Genomic DNA, 18,700 nt, shown 5'->3' with positions numbered 1-18,700 from the left:
GAAACATCAGATCTCCCCGGTGTTAACACAGCTTCTTGTGGGGAAGAGATTGGCTATGCAACTCAACGGTTACTTTGTTCTTATTGTTTTTTTTTTAAAGATTTTATTTACTTATTTGTTAGAGTGTGAGAGAGCGCACAAGCAGGCAGAGTGGCAGCAGAGGCAGAGGCAGAAGCAGGCTCCCCGTGGAGCCAGGAGCCTGTCATGGGACTCGATCCCAAGACACTGGGATCATGACCTGAGCCAAAGGCAGCCGCTTAACCAACTGAGCCACCCAGGCGTCCCAACAGTTACTTTATTCTTATTCCGAGTGCCGCGGAGGCAGAAAGGGGTCTGGGCGCCGCGTGGAGAACGTGGGTCTCGCGCTTGAGGAGGATCCCATGTGGGCGCCACTGGCCACGTCAGCACGAAACTTGGCCCACGCACAAGCAGAGGGAGGGATGAGGCAAAGCTTCTCAGGAAGTGGTATTTCAGGCCCCGGACGCCCTGCACTGGGTGGGTCGGGACACAGGAGGTGCTCCAGGGGGTGGGGGCCTCCCCAGCAGAGGCTCTGAGAACAATGAGCTTCCCTGGAATGAGTGCACGTCAGTCAGGGCTGGGGTGGGGAGACAGGGCAGGCGCTGAGGGTGGGCTGATGTCACAGCACGAAGGTCCGTGTATAATTAGACTAATGAGTTCGGGCTGAGAACCGAACCCCAGGAGCTGACAGGAGCTCGAGGCGAGGCTGCTGGGGTTAAGGTCCAGCTGGAGGGAGCTGTGCAGAGGAAAGGGGCCTCTGGCGGGGAGGTCAGTCACAGCAAAGCGTGTATGGGACGGGTTTATGGGTTTATTAGCACCTGCGAACCTAAACATCATGCTTCTTCACGAGTGGCGTGTCTGTGAACATGCTCAAGAGTTAGCACATGGTCATGAGGAGGAAAGCCGGTGAGGGGTCAGCGCTGGGGCCCACGGTGGTGCAGACTGGTTGGGTCCAGTCTCTGCTGGCTGCAACCCCTGCCCCCCACAGCCCTGCAAGACTCCTCAAGGCCCAGAGTCTTAGCCCTTTGCTCTTCCTCATGGAGGCTGGATCTTGAGGTCAGGCCTGAGGGACCCGACCCTCTGTCTCCATGTCATTTAGGAGTGTTTTGGAAAGGCAGCCCTGGCTTCAGTGTCTGCGAGACTGGAACGGGAGGCCCAGCGGCAGACCCCGGTCAATAAGGCAAGGCAATGGCAGCGTGAGGCCGAGCCCTTGAGGCCAAGGGAAGGGGAGTTTGCAGAAACACGTCTGTGTAACAGAGGCCTGACCGCTGCTCAGAACTGAACACCCTTCAAGGCTTGAGCTCGGGTGACCAGGAGGAAGAGCAAGTGCTGGGACGGAGGGAAGAGAAGCTAATGATGTCTGCTGGAAACTTCATCTGCTGGAGCTTCTCCATTTTGGGCGGCGGCGGTGGGGGGATTTTATTTATTTAAGAGAGAGAGAGAGCGAGCGAGCAAGCAGGGGCAGGGAGAGGGAGAAGCAGGCTCCCCGCTGAGCAGGGAGCATGATGTGGGGCTCGAGCCCAGGACCCTGGAATCACCACCTGAGCCGAAACCAAGAGTCACCCAGGCGCCCCCACTGATTCTTCTTCAAAGTAGCACAGACATTTCCTTAGCGTGAGGTGGAGTGCGGAATGGAAGGAAAAGAAGACAGGTGCCCCATGTCTGCAGTGACATCACGCCGCAAGCAGCACAGCGAATGAGCGACGATATCGAACACAGACGCGGCCCTTGCGAACGCTGCAGGGACTTGTCACAGGCAAGGGAGGGGCTCCCAACCGGCCAGACCCAGGGCAACCTGAGAGTCGCATGTTCCACAAGGAAGGGAGTGGCTCATGGTTTCCAGCACTGCCCTCCACAGAAGAGCCACGTGTGAGCAGCCCAGCAGGACCACCCTCCCACGGGATCATAGGGATTGCGTCAGGAGCGGGACAAACCCCGACGGCACCACCAGACAGGACGCAGTGAGAACACAGCGCACTTCGTCAAAGTCCTGCCACAGTCGCGTAACCATGGTCGCGTACCTGGGGTGGGTCTATGAGGATACCACTGACAAACTGCTGATGGCTTTCTACAAAGTAACTGGCCCGGAACCTTCCAGAGAGTCAGAAGTCAGGAGACGGGAAGTGCTCCAACTTTGAGGGAACGGGAGCGAAATAGGAACAGACTGAACAGCTCACTCCTGGCCCTTCTGTCAAAAGGACGACCTGGGGCAGCTGGAGAGAGAGGCCTGGCAGACCTGGGGGGCCACGGGACGGCCACATCTCACAGCTGGTTTCCTGAGTGTGACGGCTGGCTATCGGGGGAGCCTGGGGCGCGGGAGACGTACATCATAGTGTTTGGGGGTGACCGGGCCTCGAGCAGGCAACTTACACTCAGATGGCTTAGGGCAAAGTTCTTTTTACTGTGATCGCAACTCTGCTGAAGTACACTCGAGACTGTTTTCAAAATTTTATTTAAAAAAAGTTATCAGTTTAGTTTAACAGTTAAACATCTTTCTTGTTGTTAAAGAGAAGGGTGGTGTTCCCGCGCCCAGCTAGCCAGACGGAAAGAGTCTTCGGCTCCAACAGGCCACATCACTCCGGGAGTAACATGCTCACAAGGGACGCCCTCTGCATCAGGTGGCAAGCGGGCAGCTCGGCCGGCTGGACACACTGACCTGCTCCAGGGCCCGCTGCCGCCGGGGTCACCGGCTGAGGGACCGCTGCAGAGCTTCATACATCACCTGGTCCTGAGAACAGAGGACAAGACAGAGCTCGTGAGTGTGACAGGGGCTGATATGCGTCCCCCAAATGCGCATGCTATCTTCCCCCAGGACCGCACAGTAACCGTGACTGGAGGTCAGGTGTTCAGGGAGGCCGTGAATTTGTAAGGAACCGCCCCCCCCCCACGATGGGCTCTAAGCCAGCGGGACCAGTGCTTCTGCAGGAAGGCGGATGAAGAACAGACAGGCCCAGGGAGGCCTTGGGAGTGGCCTCGGGAGAAGCCAGTCCTGCCGACACCGTGATGAGGGACGACACCGTGATAGGGACGCCCCCCAGTCCCTCTACCTGCAGCTCTGTGGAGTGTGCCCAGCCCACACGGGACCTGGGAGGCCGACTCCCCCAGCTGCCCCCACATCAGTGCCCGTCTTTCTGTCACTGGTGTGGGGACCAGCATGATGGACTGTTTGTAGAAGTTATGTATTAGGGTCAGGTCATGGCCCATTATCACAGTGTTTTAGTTACTGAGGCTTCTGGAAAACAGATCAGTATGGTTAGCCGCCCCCACTCCCAGCTCGGTCTTCCTGCAGTTTTCCTGCTGCTGCAGTCTGCTTGGTTTTCCACAGCAACTTTCAGTCGCACCATCTGGTCCCCAGCACAAATTAAGCAGGAATTAAAAAGACCACGGAGTAGAGCCATTTACATGATTTCGAACAGCAACAAATGGCCTTAGCATGGCATGTGCCGACCAGCCCAGGGCCCCGTGCTAGAGGCACAGCCGCGTTCCCGACGTCTGGCGGACACTGAGACACTCGCACAAGCGGCCACGATGAGGTCTGTCCCACACGTATGAGGTCTGTCCGGTGTTCAGAGGGGACTTTACGGCCACTAGTTTTTATCCTGGCCACAATCCTGGGTCAGGCAGAGAAAGGCAAACTCTTCTGTTTGTTCTCTCTGCGAGAAGTCAGACCCTGACTAGAGGGCGTTTCCCATTCACTAGGGAAACCCATTTCCTGGACTGTACTTAATGTTCACCTCCGGTCTGAAAGACGGATTAGAAAAAAAAAATCTATGTAACTTGTTTTAGTGATTTTCAAGTACCTGTCAAACAGTTTCAAAGGTGAACATAAAGTAGGAATTAGTGAAATGATGAATTAACTCTGAAATAGGGTAAAACAGTCCCTCTGTACATCAGTTTCAGTGCCAAATAATCTACAGTAAAGACATTTTAAGCACCCCTACATTATAACCAGGTTAGAGCAATCCCTTTCTTTCTTTCCTTTTTTTTTTTTTTTTTTTTAAAAAGATTTTATTTATTTATTTGAAAGGGGGGAATCACAAGTAGGCAGAGAGGCAGGCAGAGAGAGAGGAGGAAGCAGGCTCCCTGCTGAGCAGAGAACCCGATGGGCGCGATCCCAGGACCCTGAGATCATGACCTGAGCTGAAGGCAGAGGCTTAACCCAATGAGCCACACAGGTGCCCTGAGCAATCCCTTTCTTACAGTAAAATAACTTTTAAAATTATAAGATAAGATCTATTGCAAAAATGTTAGAAAATACAGATCAGAAAAAATTAATCCTTATTTCTAGAGATAACTATTATTACTATTTTGGTCTTTTGGAACTTTTAAATTACTATTTTTTTCAATATTTATTTTTTATTTTTTTAAAAAAAGATTTTATATATTTATTTGACAGAGAGAGAGACACACACACACAGCAAGAGAGGGAACACAAGCAAGGGGAGTGGGAGAGGGAGAAGCAGGCTCCCTGCTAAGCAGGGAGCCTGACATGGGGCTTGATCCCAGGACCCCGTGATCATGACCTGTGCTGACGGCAGATGCTTAACGACTGAGCCACCCAGGCACCTGTTTAGTTTTTAATTTTTCAAAACTTTTTGTTTTTTAAGTAATCTCTACATCCAGCGTGGGGCTGGAACTCACAGCCCAAAGATCAAGAGTCACACGTTCCACCAATTGAACCAGCTGTGCTCCCCTCAGTATTTACTTTTTTTGACTAGGTAAGACCTTCATATGGTGCAAAGTTCAATAAAGATAAAAAGGCCCCAAGGGAAGCTAGTCTCCCCCCCACCCACAAACAGCTGTCACTAGTTTTGTAAGTAATTGTTTCATGAGAACCAGTGGGAGTGTGGGGCTTCACCTTGATGCCCTGCCTTATTTTTAAAAGATCAAATTAATAATCAGCTTGGTCGTCTGCTTTATTTAATATTTATTCAAAATTCATATGATGCCTACTTCCCCAAGGGAAGTTATAGCTTCTTATTCGCTAAGTTTTTCAGAAATCAAATATTTAGAGATTTACGATCTCCCAAACTATGAAGACTACACTAGTACTAAGTCTCACTAGGACATCCGCAGAGTCTTTGATAACGTCTGGCATGACAGGTACAGATGTTTTTAATAAAATCAGTCACACTGCCTCTGTCATGTAGTTGGTCCCTTCCATGTAGCAAAAGCTACATGGAAGCCACGTTCTAACACCGATGGGATCGAGTGCCCAGGTCGATCCGTGTTCTATGTGTAGTAGCCTGTCCCCTGCAATTTTTCTGTGAGTCCAGCACAGAGCCTGGCACGCATACAGCAGAGACTCGACACACGTAACGAGTCGGACCATAGGTAACCCATTAAAACACAGCTGGGGGGCACCTGGTGGCTCAGTGGGTTAAGCCTCTGCCTTCGGCTCAGGTCATGATCTCAGGGTTCTGGGATCGAGCCCCGCATTGGGCTCTCTGCTCAGCAGGGAGCCTGCTTCCTCCTCTCTCTTTGCCTGCCTCTCTACCTACTTGTGATCTCGATCTGTCAAATAAATTAAAAACAAAACAAAACAAAACAAACACAGCTGGAAACTCTGACTTGAGGAGCTGTTCTCCTGGGACTGTCCATGGGGTGGAAATAATCTGGGAAATGAACCATCTACTCCTGCGTGTGGAGAAGAAAAAGGAAGAGCTGGGGGCAGTGGGTGTGAAAAACACGCTGCCAGTGAGCAGCGTTGTTAAACCACCCCAGAGGGTTGCTCTGGGGTGGTTTAACAGAGGAAGTAAAGAACAAAATCCGGCTTGTCCGTCTGAGTGAGGTTTCCTTCCTGACGGTGGAATGATGCCAGAGCGAGCAGCGTGACGAGACTGTACTGGGAGATAATAAATACCCAGGAAAGTAACCTCAAGGTCTCAACATGGACAGTAGCTGGGGGGCCTCAAGTCTCCGGTGCACAGGGAATGACGCTGCTCTGTGATGCACGCGCAGCCGGGACGCTTGCCTCTGGATTTGGAGAAGCCGCTGGCAGAGGGTCCTGGCTTTTGTGTCAGGGATCTGTCCTCACAGATCGCAGCCTGTCAGGTCCTCTTGGGACCAAACAGGACACAGCCGCTCACTAGCAGTGAGGACGGGCAGGGATCTTCAGTGGAGCCCGAGGGCCTCGCCCTGCCCGAGTGAGAGTCAGCCGAGGATGGACAGCTGGTGAGGACAGACAGCCGGAAAGGACAGCCGGAGAGGAGTGTCTGCTCGCTGCCGACACCACCACCCTGAACCAGTTACCAACGGTTTACTGGGCCAGGTGACACATTTCTGCATTGGGTCTCTAAGCGAAGAGTGTGCTGAGTATTTGAGAACTATGAAGGCCCACTCGGTAGACCTCGAGACAGGACTTCTGTCTTCTTAGACGTCTCATTAATCCCATGTTAACTCACTTCAAAGCAACTGCCGTTTTGGTAAGTAGGTCCGAGAGGCTAAAATGTGTGTTCCTTGTACAGTAAACAAAATCTAGCAATTTTCTTTCAGCAGGAAGACCCCAAACCCCAATCCCACCACTACCATGTCAGTTAACCTGAGTCACCAACATCTTATTTACAGATTTTCATTCTAAGCCTTGAAGGCGTGACCAAACTCCATGGCCCCTCACAGCCCAGCCTGGCCAGAGCATCTAATTTCCTAATTGGCCACACTGACTGGTTCTGGCACGGGATCCTAACCTGGGCTGGACTGACCCCAGGGTTCCCTGAGACTCTCCCGTTAGAGCCTATGGGGAACTCTCTTGCTGGGAGAAGTCTGAGCCTCCCACCTTCCCCCAGGAAAGGAAGCAATGAGGTTTGGCAGCCAGCATGCCTAGAGCCATCTGTGCTCTCAAGATCCTTGTTAAGTGAGGGGTGCCTGGGTGGCTCAGTGGGTTAAAGCCTCTGACTTCGGCTCGGGTCATGATCCCAGGGTCCTGGGATCGAGCCCCACATTGGGCTCTCTGCTCAGCGGGGAGCCTGCTTCCTCCTCTCTCTGTCTGCTTCTCTGCCTCCTTGTGATTTCTGTCTGTCAAATAAATAAATAAATCTTTAAAAAAAAAAAAAAAAGATCCTTGTTAAGTGGAACAATGAACTGTTGTTGTTTTTTAAACTCAAGATGCATCATTTTATTTTATTTATTTGAGAGAGAGAGATCACGTGAGCACAAGGGCACGAGGAGGGGGAGAGGCAAGCCCCACTTCTGGGGCTTCGATCTCAGGACCCCGGGATCATGACCTGAGATGAAGACAGATGCTTAACCAACTGAGCCACCCAGGTACCTCCAAACAACTGTTTCCCCTACTCGCATGAGTTGGAGTTGGGTTTCTGTCCTTTACAACTAAAAGAGCCCTAATTACAAAAGCATAAAGAAGTGGCTTATCAATGAGCTACTCAGATTCACATCCAAAAAAGTGCCACACCTTTCAACCCTGCCTGTGCCTCTAATTTCAACTGCACTATCCTCAACCAGAAGGAAGAGGTTCTTTACCACAGTTCTCAACTGGGAAGGACCAGGAAAAAAAGGAATGAGAAGGATCCGAGAACCCCCCCACAAAAAACATAATATACACTGGTGTCTGATTCACCTGCAAAAGTGTGCAAAGGAGATAAAGCAAAGGTTTAATCCTTAATTGTCGTAGCTGCTTGGATGAAAACATAGCCAAATTTAGAAATCAGGTCAAGTGATTTTTGAACTTTGTACCATACATTTGTAGCCTCTGTATAAAGTCACTCAAGCAACAAACATGAGAACTTTTCAAAATACAGCAGTTTCTAGAAAACTGATCTTTTTGGAGATAAAGAAAGAGAGTGATAGGGGCACCTGGGTGGCTCAGTGGGTTAAGCCGCTGCCTTCGGCTCAGGTCATGATCTCAGGGTCCTGGGATCGAGTCCCGCATCGGGTTCTCTGCTCCGCGGGGAGCCTGCTTCCTCCTCTCTCTCTCTCTGCCTGCCTCTCTGCCTACTTGTGATCTCTCTGTGTCAAATGAATAAATAAAATCTTTAAAAAAAAAAAAAAGAAAGAGAGTGATAAATGAGCTATCCAAGGTCAATAGATAAAAACTAACTGAATTTCTATATATTAGCAACAGTCAGAAAACAAGATGTAAAAAAAAAAAATCCATAAAAAAAAAAAAGTATAAATTACTAGGGAATAAATTTGACGAAAGATGGTAAAATATTTACCATGAAAGTTCACATTACTGGGTAAATCCTGTGGATCTAAGAAATGAAATGAATTAAAAAGTGAATAAATTTAACTAAGAGAAATTAAACAAATCTAATTAAATGGACAGATGTACAAAGTTCATGAAGTGAAAAACTTTCAAGCGCTGTTCTCATAACTGATCTAGATTCAGTCCAATTCCAAATCGCAGCAGGCTTCTTGTGTAGGAATTGATAAGCTGATTATAAACTTTATGTGGACATGAAAAGGGTTTAAGATATTTTTAAAAACTGAGGGGGGGTAAAGAGGACAAATTTGGAGAGCTTATACCTGATCCCATGACTTACAGATCTATGGTCATCAAGACAGTGGCAAAAAAGATACTGTGGCATTAAGACAGATGTAGTCAGAGCCCAGAAACGGATCCACGCCTCTATGAACAACTGGTTTTCAGAGAGGGGGTGGTGACTCCATAGGGAAGTCTTCTCAACAGAGTCACAGCAAGTTGGAGCCACATGGAAACATGGAACCATGACCCCCACCTCCCCTCCCATCAAACTAAAATATTAATTTGAGATGGATCACAAGGCTCCATGTAAAAGCTAAAAAGTATGACATGTCTAGAAAAAAGCAAAGGTGAGAATCTTTGTGAACCTGAAATTGCCAAGATTTCTCCCGACGGAACGCACAAGCCATATACACAGGAGCCAGGTGGGCCCTCATCTGGATTCAAGGATCCTGCTCTCCAGAAGGTGCTTTTAGATGACAGAAAGGTGAGCAGCAGATTTGGAGAGAATGTCCTCCGCATGCACATCTGAATAAGTAAGAATCTGTGCACGTTTATAGCAAGGAGAGATACAAGTCTAGTGTTTTTAAGATCGAAGCACGAGGACAGGACAGCAGAACTCCAAACCGCTCACAGGTACGTGAAACTTTGCTGGGTGTCCTACCATTCGGAGATGCTCATGGAGAGCACATGAGATACCAGTTTCTATGCCGCTTAATGCTGTGAAAGGACTATGACACTGGGGGACTCAGCCGCTCCCCAAGGAAGGGTCTGGAGCCCTGGCCATACCGCCCCAGCTGCACACCAGGGAGAAGTGCAAGCCAGCACGCTACTCTCACACACACATTACTCATGAAAGCCCCACATACCCCAGGAGCACCAAGTGTCCCCCAGCAGAGGAAACGAGAAGGAGCCATGCTATATTCTTATCCTGGAAAACTGCTCAGGTAGAAATGGGCGACACATAACAGGGATGGAACCCAGAAGCCTCCACTGAGCAGAGCAGCCAGACCAGGGAGCTCACGCCATGGGCTTCTGTGGGGATGCAGCCCATAGACAGGTCAGATCTGCAATCACGGGCAGTGCTGTCAGCATTGGCCACAGAGGGGCCACAAGGAACTTCGGAAGGGATGGAACGTCCTAGACACTGACGGAGATCACAGAACTGTGTGTGTGCGGGTGCTTGGGTAGCTCAGATGGTTAAGCGTCTGCCTTTGGCTCAGGTCATGATCCTGTGGTCCTGGGACTGAGTCCCACAACAGGCTCCCTGCTCAGTGGGGAGTCTGCTTCTCCCTCTGCCTCTATCTCTCTGTCTCTCATGAATACATAAATAATATCTTTAAAAAAAAAAACAAACGTGTGTGTGCACTACCGTGTGGATACATTTGTACTAAGCACAGCGAGGCTAGGGGAGGAGCCGCATCCACATGTCCTCTCAGTCCTGACAAGCCCGGGGCTCCAGCTGTGGGTGAGGAACAATTTCAACTAAAACCATGTTTTTGATGATGAAGCCTTCTGGAGGACACTAACATCATGAATCTCTTGTCCGTCAAAACGAGGAGCACCAGTCTGCCAAACTATTATCGATTTTAATGAGTAAGACAGGTTTTTGGTTTTTTTTAAATTTTCTAATTTTTAAAAAAAGATTCTTATTTACTTATTTATTTTTAAAATTTTATTTATTTATTTGACAGAGAGAGATCACAAGTAGGCCGAGAGGCAGGCAGAGAGAGAAGCAGGCAGAGGGAGAGGAAGGGAAGCAGGCTCCCTGCTGAGCAGAGATCCCAGAACCCTGAGATCATGACCTGAGCCGAAGGCAGAGGCTTTAACCCACTGAGCCACCCAGGCGCCCCACAAGACTGGGTTTTATTCGAAGATGCTCAGCAGAACAGACCTGTTTCCTCTGGGATACAAAAACACCTGAGAGGTAAAGGCAGACCACTGCTTCCAGCTACGGCGGAGAACTGAGTCTGGGTACAGCAGACTCTTCTCAGGCCGAATCAGAACCACCACCAGCCCCGACCAATTAACCAGCTTCTGTGGTTAGCATGATGGGGGGAGGGCGCCTGGCCAGCTCACTCAGTACAGTCTGAGATTCTTATCTCGGGGTTGTGAATTCGAACCCCGTATAGGGAGCAGAGATTAACTAAAAATAAAATCTTTAAAAAAAAAAAATAAAAGTGGTACAGCAGTCACCTCACTTAGAAGGTTCAGAGCAAATTTTGAGACACCAAACAGGGCAGCCCACCTCCCATAACTCCTTGGACTTTGACTCCAAGGTTTTCAATCAGTAATTATCATCAGAAATACCAGGCCTGGGGTAATAAATGCCTAATGATTTAAAGGGAGTTTTAGTCCATCAGGAAGCAGGTTCTCGCGGCTAACACGCATTACATTTCCAGGAGCCCCGAAACAAGGCAGCCAGGTGAAGGAGCTTTATCACAGCGGTGCCCAAGTCAGGCGTTTCAGAGGGCTGGACGCACCCCCGCAGCTCTGGGTGGCATTGGCTGTCCTTGTTACCACCAAAGGAGTTCTTGTGTTTAACCCTTCTCTGACCTTACCGGGAGGACATCTGTACCCGCCTGAAATGTGTGGGCGAGTCCCAGGTGCCGACGAGGAAGTCTGGCTCCAGGCAGGTAAGAGTCTTGGGAAGGGTGGAGCAGGTCAGGGGACACGTGGACCAAAGAGACTAAAAATCCTCAGATGGTGGACAGACCCACATGCGTCACCCTCTCTCGGCTTCAGACTTTCAAGAAACACACAAAACTACAGTCTCAAGAATGCTCCCATAAAGACATTTATTTTCCTTGTTTCCATAAGCTCACAATCTACTGGTCTCCATTCTAGTTCTTCTCCACACATATTAAGAGCATTTCTTACCTTTTTTGATATAGAAGATTTCACTTTCTTGAAAGCTTCTTCAAAGTGCTTCTGACTGACCTTGAGTTCACCTGGGGAGCAAATCACAGACACATCTGGGTGGGGGGGGGCACTAACAGCAACTGACAGGCAGATTCTCCTGAGACACTGACTTGCAAGAGGTCAAGGGAATAGGGAGGAGATAGTGATCACACTGGGTCTGTTCTGAACGACAGTCAAGACCGGGACACCCTGCTTATCAGATGTTTTGGGACATATTTTCAATTTCATTTAATTTACACACACCTAACCATATTTAATTTTAAATAAATGCTTAAGTTTTATATCAGTGTCCATTGTAGTGCAAATTTTTTTCCCTCAGCAATTGAAACAGTTTACTTTGGGACAAATTATATAAAAAAGTACTTTGTTCATCTTTAATTAGAGTCCCTGTTTTCATTACCGGCCCCCTTTATTGAGAGATCACTGACATATAACCTGGAAGTTTAAGGTGGGTGACTATTGTGACGATTTCAGACGTTGTTATAAAGTGATCATCACAAATGTTAGCTGGCACCTACATCCCTCACACGATGTGTGTGTGTGTGTGTGTGTAACTTCTAAGATCGACTCTTTCAAGATCTATCTTTCTAAGATCTATCGTTCAAGTATATAATCCTTATTGTTAAATAGGCCTCATGCAATACATCTGACCCCCGGAATGTGCTCATTTTATGTCAGGAAGTCTCATCCTCTAACCATCATCCCCCCATGCTTACCAGGTTTCAATGCAGGACACCGCAGAGAGACTATCACTCTTACACTATCACGCTTTGAAGGCCCCTCTTTGCACTGTTTACGCCTTAATTTAATGACGATGTTTGATGAAGAAGAGCCAAAATTGTTCCTTTTTAAGATAATACAAATAATTTAACTGGGAGTGGAAAGTAATATTCTATAGCTATTTAAGAGTGCATATGCATTAGTAGATGTTACAGCGTTATGTCATCATATCTATTAGATACAGAGATACTATCCCAACACTGGATCAGAAGGGGCTCTCCTTCTTTATAAGGTTGTGCCATTATGTAAGTAAGGGAAATCAAATAACTACATTTTGAACAAGACTTGGTTTAGAATGTTCCTGAAACAGCTTGCACGATGACGATTAAAACTGAATATAAAAATATTAGGATACTGTATTTACCTAAAAAAAAAAAATAGAATAAAATGTGTAGTTAAACACGTCAAGTGGAAGGTGAACAGCATAAGGATTTCGGTGAGGAAGATATCAACACTAAGGCCCTAGAGGACAGGTAACTAGTAATGCAAACTGCAGCAGAGCACAGATGTCAGAATTTGCTGCATGATTACACATGAATATCCAAACAGCCAACAGACTCTGCTCTCAAGTAGCACTTGAGAGCAAAACACCATCAGACTCTGCTCTCAAGTAGCACTTACACAATGTTTCTTACAAGATAGTCTAGGTTTGCGAATTTTATCTGTTACTTCCAAGAGATTTTTAAATTCTGTTTAAAAAAAAAAACTTTTTAAATTTTTATTGTTTTATTTTAATTCTTAACTTTAATGCAGAATTATAAAGCTCTCCATGGGTGAACTTTTTTTTTTTTTTTTTTTTTAAATCATGTAATATAATCTGAATGCCATGGCAACTTGTATTTTTTTTTTCCTGATTCTAAGTCCAGTGGTCTTTTCTTTTTTTTTCCATCTCCAAATTTTTATTTAAATTCTAGTTAACATACAGTGTAATGTTGGTTTCAGGAGTAGCATTTAGTGATTCATCACTTACATCCTCCAAGAGGAATCTAAAATAGCTTATAATAAAAGCGATTTGGATAACTGAATCATAACAAAAACACGGGGAAGGGACGTGTGCTGACAGATCTCGGCGGCACAGATGCAGCTGGGAACTAAACCAAAGTTCACCCTGGGATTCCCAGGAACCAAAGACAGAAGGAAGAGGGAGACAGAGAAACCCAGTGGGAATAAAAACAGATGCGTGGACTCTGAGCGGGGAAGAAGAGGCCGAGAAGCCACCAGATGGCTGCCAGACACCATGTGAGGCAAAGCCTACTGGAATGGTCTTGTCAGAGACATGTCAGCTTTCACATCACAGACATGAGACAACGGTCACTTTGTGGGTCAGCAGTGGTGTGAGGTGTCCAGAGTGACAACGACAGGGAACAGAGACATTCCAGAAAGCACCGTACCTGTCTCACCTCCACCCTTCGGTCTTGTCATTTCCTGTCTCAGGGCGCAGACGGACGCTTCCCGAACCAAAGCAGAGAGATCTGCACCCCTGCAGGAGAACTGCTCTCAGTTATTCTACGACAGCACAAAGAATGGAGCCTGACTGCAGTTTCTAGTCACAAACCACACAGCTCGGGAACAGACTGACCACTAGGGTCAGCAGCAAAAGACCTTTTCAATTTTACTTCAAATATTTCTAGCTTTTAGAAGAAGGGTAATTATGATGGAAACAATGCAAGGAATCATAAACATTCCTGTGCTAACAGCCATAGATACTGAAATGAAGTTAACGTAAAAAGTCTACATGAATTGCCCAGTTGATAGAAAGTTACACATTCATCATAAACTCTCCATCCACGGGGCCTGTGCTGCCAGTGTGCTGCCTGTGCACATGCGACCTACCGCCTAGAGGAAGCTTACACGAGTCATTTATGGCACCTACTTCAAAAAGGGGAAGCACAAAGGCTAGCAAGTCTTTAATGTCCTGACTCAAGTCTGAGCTGAGTGGACCTGTCATAAACGAATTAAAGCAGGACAGCTAACAAGCCTCTAATTACTTTGTGCTACACTATGCTGACTTAGCACAGTTCCTGAGTTCAACGAGCATTCAACGAGCTCACTGGCATTTCACTACATCACATCTTCAACAGAATCGTGCAGCTCTTTGGGAGAAAGTTTGGACCTGGGGACAAAAACCTAATTTCTAGACATTAAAACTTACTTCATGTATATAATGTTGCCCATCCAACACAATGTAAAACATTAAATGCCCACAGAGCTTAAATTATTAGCTAAATGCAACGTTTCTGTGGTTAGGTATCCAATGGTACCCCTGACCCCTTTGTAAACCTGCACCCTCCTCTGAAGAATCCAGAAGGTGTGGCCCAGGGTAAGTTCTGCCATTAAACTGCCTCTGTGTTTTAGCTCTTCAAGCTGTAAACTACTCACATAAGCCATCCCCCCTGTGTAATAGTTCCTGTAGTTGTACAAGTTTGATCCCAATCGAAGTGGGGGAAGGAGTGCACTGTCCTTCGAGGGAGGAAGGGGCTTCTGCTGACCACCACCACCTGTGACTCCAAGTGTGTCCTGTCGTCAAGACAATCCCTGCCTTCATGCCTGAGCCAAGATAGCTGGACAGAGAAGAGGGTCATGGCCCCGATGCTCATATGTGAAGAAACGAGATAAAATGATGCATCCTGACCACACTCCCTGAGAATGATCATGTGGTTTCCAGTGTAATCCTCTTTACAAGAAATGAAGGTCTTCGACTAGAATGAATGTAACCAGATGCCAATATGGCCCCCTGTCGGTCTGGCTGTTGGGATTTAAGTTTACACTGTGGAGTAACCGAGTCCTGAATGTCTCCAATGTGAAAATGTTGTCTCGGGGCATCTGGGAGGCACAGTTGGCTGAGCACTGGACTCTTGGTTTCAGCTCAGTTGACAGTCTCAGAGTCGTGGGATCGAGCCCATGTCAGGCTCTGCACTAGTGTGGAGTCTGCTTGAGATTCTCTCTCCCTCTGCCCCTTCCCCCCATCACATGCTCTTTCTTTCTCTCACTGAAATAAATTAATTTAAAAAGAGAGAGATAAAGAAAGAAAACATCACCTTACTCGCTTGGCTTTGGAAAGCACATTATTTGGCTCTGACCTAGAGGAATATCACAAGCACCAAATATATTAAGAACAACCAAGCAGTAAGGCTTTCAAAGCCAGAGAGGCAGACGTCTCCCTAATAGTGAAATGAGAGTTTCGTTTTCTTCTCTGTGTACCCAAAGTGGGACAGTTAACAACCTTACTGAACGTAAAGAAAATAACAAAAACCATGACCACACAAACACACGTGCTGCCAGCAGAAACGCCTCTTTTCTGGCTGTCACTATGGGTTGTACAGGTTAGCAGGTGTGCTGTGAAAATGCCTTCTGAGCCTTGGAGAACAAAACACTCACAGATGACCCTCTTCAGGGCTGAAGCAGGAACACTGAAATGTCTGCTCAGGTCTTCTGGAAGAAGGGACGGACAACAGGCGAAGGCAGCTACAGTAGTCAGGGAAGCTGGGAACCAAGAGTCGATGTGGGAGCACATGCGCCCCAGCGCCAGAGCTCCTCAGAGCCTCAAGACGGGTAGTCCCTTCTCTCAGAAGGAAGAGCCAGGCCCGAGCCAGCCACTAACCACCGTGGGCACTCAACAGACACCAAGCTCAACCCTCCCCATAGGACTGCTGTCCCCCATCCTGTCCACAAGATCGAGAGATCAGGACTTGAGATTGAGGTACTCACGAGTAGCAATCACAGCGCAGGTCAGCAGCGAGGGCTTCCAAACTCACGTCTGCACCCAGGGGCGGTCTGGTGCCATTCTAAGAGAGAAAAATCAGTTTTCATGGAGACTTTAAAGATCTGGGCTTTTTCACAGAACAGGTTCTTCATGAACAGTAATAACCGCTTGACTAAATGAATTATTTTTGACTCCTAGACCAGTATTGTGAGATTTCTATATATTTCCAATTTTGAGGGGTGCCTGGGTGGCTCAGTGGGTTAAGCCTCTGCCTTCAGCTTGGGGCGTGATCTGAGGGTCCTGGGATCGAGCCCCACATCGGGCTCTCTGCAGAGCAGCTCTCCCTGCCTCTCTGCCTACTTGTGATCTCTGTCAAATAAATAAATAAATAAAATCTTTTAAAAAATTTCCAATTTTGAGAAACAAGGTTAGGAAGTGGACTCCAATATTCAGAAAGCTAAAGGCAAATGACTGACTGATCTTGTGGAGCTGAGAATCTGTGCAGTTGCAGCAAGAACAGAAACCACCACTTCAACCTTTCTAAAGGGAAGAAACACTTCCTCTGGCCAATTAAATAAGGCAAGTACTTCGAAGCAAGGCTGGCAGGTGAGACGGGAAGAACCTTGAACTTGACCAGGGGAGGATGCCACACACCCTCTGGGCTCCGTGTGTTCCTAGCCCTTGTCTGCAACTCGACCCAGGCCTTGGTGCCACCTCCCCAATGGCTCATATACCAACAGATGCCAGAAAGGACAGACATCAGGACATGCTCGGAATTCCAGCAACATATAGGCATTTGCTTACGCTACAGATGTAATGACATTTTAGTGACTTAAAATCATGACCGAGATAAATGGCAGGTCTGAATTTTTGCTTTATTATTCTTTTTTATAATGTACACATATATTGCATACACTCCTTCCTTTGTAATAAGTATCACTTTAGGAAACAGTTGAAGAAACACACAGAAAGTGAGTGAGTCAAAGGGCTCTTAAACCTCAAGGTTAGGTATTACGCATCAGCATGGTGGGCGCCGCGAGCTGGACCAGACGGCCAGGCGCCACACGCAGACACACAGCGTCCTATCTCTTCCTCCCGGCTGTGCATATTTAACAGCTTCATAAACTCTGCATCTGCTATGACCTGATAAAACGCAAATGTTCATCCAACACGTAGTCAAGAAACAGTTATGGCTCCCACTCAATCCACACTGACCTGGGAAGACATCATGAGGAATAAACTCTGTGGGACCTCAGGCAAACAATCTTGGTGCTCGTTTCTTTTTTCCCTCCCAAGTGTGTAAAACTAGATGGCCAGACTGCATGGACCCTTATAATGTATAATGTTTCCATTTAGTCAGTTAACGTGGGGCACGGGAAGGGGAGGGGTTTGGGGGGCTCGGGAGTGGCGGGAAGGAAGGAGAACAGCTTCTGAGGCTCTGGTGACGATCTCTCTTTTCTTACTGCCGTAAAATCTGCTTAACAAAACTTATTAGTTTAACCATTTTTACCTGTACAGTTTAGTAGCATTAAGTACATTCACAGTGTTGTACAGCCATTCATGTCTAGAGCTTCTTCCACCTTCCCCAAATGAAATGCTAGACGCAGAGCCACTGGCCTGCCCACTCCCACTGCCTCCAGCCCTGGCAACTAACGCTCTATGACCATAACTGATAACGTTCTCTTCCTTCATCTGGAGGTTTTGTTTATAGAAACTCAGGCAGCTGCGTATTTAATGACATCTCCACTTCTCTGTATGTGCATTGTACTTCAGTAAAAAGTCTAAAAAGAAGAAATAACATTGGGCCAGGAATTAGGAATTCTGAGTTCTAAAATTCAAATCTACAACTAAATGGACTTTGGGAAGTTCCTAGAACTTTATAATTTATTTTGGTAATAAAACACAGTAAGTGTCTATTTCAAAAACTACAAGAGGAAGGAAAGTTTCCAAATTCATTCTGTGAGGCCAGCGTGATCCTGATACCAAAACCAGATAAAGATACCACAAAAAAAGAGAACTATAGGCCAATATCTCTGAGGAACATAGACGTAAAAATTTTCAACAAAATACGAGCAAACTGAATCCAATAGTACATTAAAAAAGACATTCGCCACCATCAACTGGGATTTATTCCTGGGATATGAAGGTGATCCAATCTTTGCAAATCAATCACTGTGATACATCACATCAACAAGAGAAAGGATAAAAACCATATGATCCTTTCAATAGGCGCAGGAAAAGCATCTGACAAAGTCCAACATCCATTCATGGTAAAAGCCCTCAACAAAGTAGGTTTAGAGGAACATACCTCAACATAATAAAGGCCATATATGAAAAACCCATGGCTAATCTCATCCTAAATGGGGAAAAACTGACCTCTGTGGTCAGGAACAAGACAAGGATGTTCAATCTCACTACTTTTATTCAACATATTATTGTAAGTCCCAGCTGCAGCAGTCAGAAAACAGAAAGGTATAAAAGGCATCTAAATTGGAAAGAAGAAGCAAAACTCAGTATTTGCAGATGACATGATATTCTATGTAGAAAACCCTAAAGACTCCACCAAAAAACTGCTAGAACTGATAAATGAATTCAGTAAAATCAAAGGATACAAAAATCGATATACAGAAATCTGTTGCATTTCTATGCACCAATAGTGAAGCAGCAGAAAGAGAATTAAGAAAACAATCGCATTTATAATTGAACCAAAAAACAGTAAACTACCTAGGAATAAATCTAACCAAAGAGTTGAAAGACTGATACTCTGAAAAAAACACTCATAAAAGAAACTGAAGATGGGGATGCCTGGGTGGTTCAGTTATTAAGCATCTGCCTTCAGC

At 46.8% G+C, this 18,700-nt stretch overlaps 1 protein-coding gene across 6 annotated transcripts in view; it reads right to left on the bottom strand.

Annotated features, from left to right (window-relative positions):
* Positions 1-2,453: 2,453 nt before the first annotated feature.
* The window catches only part of NVL (nuclear VCP like), a 98,401-nt gene continuing 82,154 nt past the window's right edge, over positions 2,454-18,700 (bottom strand). For 3 of the 6 annotated variants that reach the window (XM_032319084.1, XM_032319086.1, XM_032319089.1), the window contains 4 exons: positions 15,866-15,942; positions 13,549-13,637; positions 11,336-11,406; positions 2,454-2,746 (listed from right to left, as the gene is read on the bottom strand). In XM_032319084.1, coding sequence (XP_032174975.1) covers positions 2,702-2,746; positions 11,336-11,406; positions 13,549-13,637; positions 15,866-15,942 — 282 coding nt within the window. In that variant the 3' untranslated portion in view covers positions 2,454-2,701. The other 3 variants (XM_032319085.1, XM_032319090.1, XR_004280232.1) reach the window with 3 other exon arrangements.

This window comes from Mustela erminea, chromosome 17 (assembly GCF_009829155.1).
Source record: "Mustela erminea isolate mMusErm1 chromosome 17, mMusErm1.Pri, whole genome shotgun sequence".
Lineage (NCBI taxonomy): Eukaryota > Metazoa > Chordata > Mammalia > Carnivora > Mustelidae > Mustela > Mustela erminea.
This window is presented reverse-complemented; position numbering and strand designations above follow the sequence as displayed.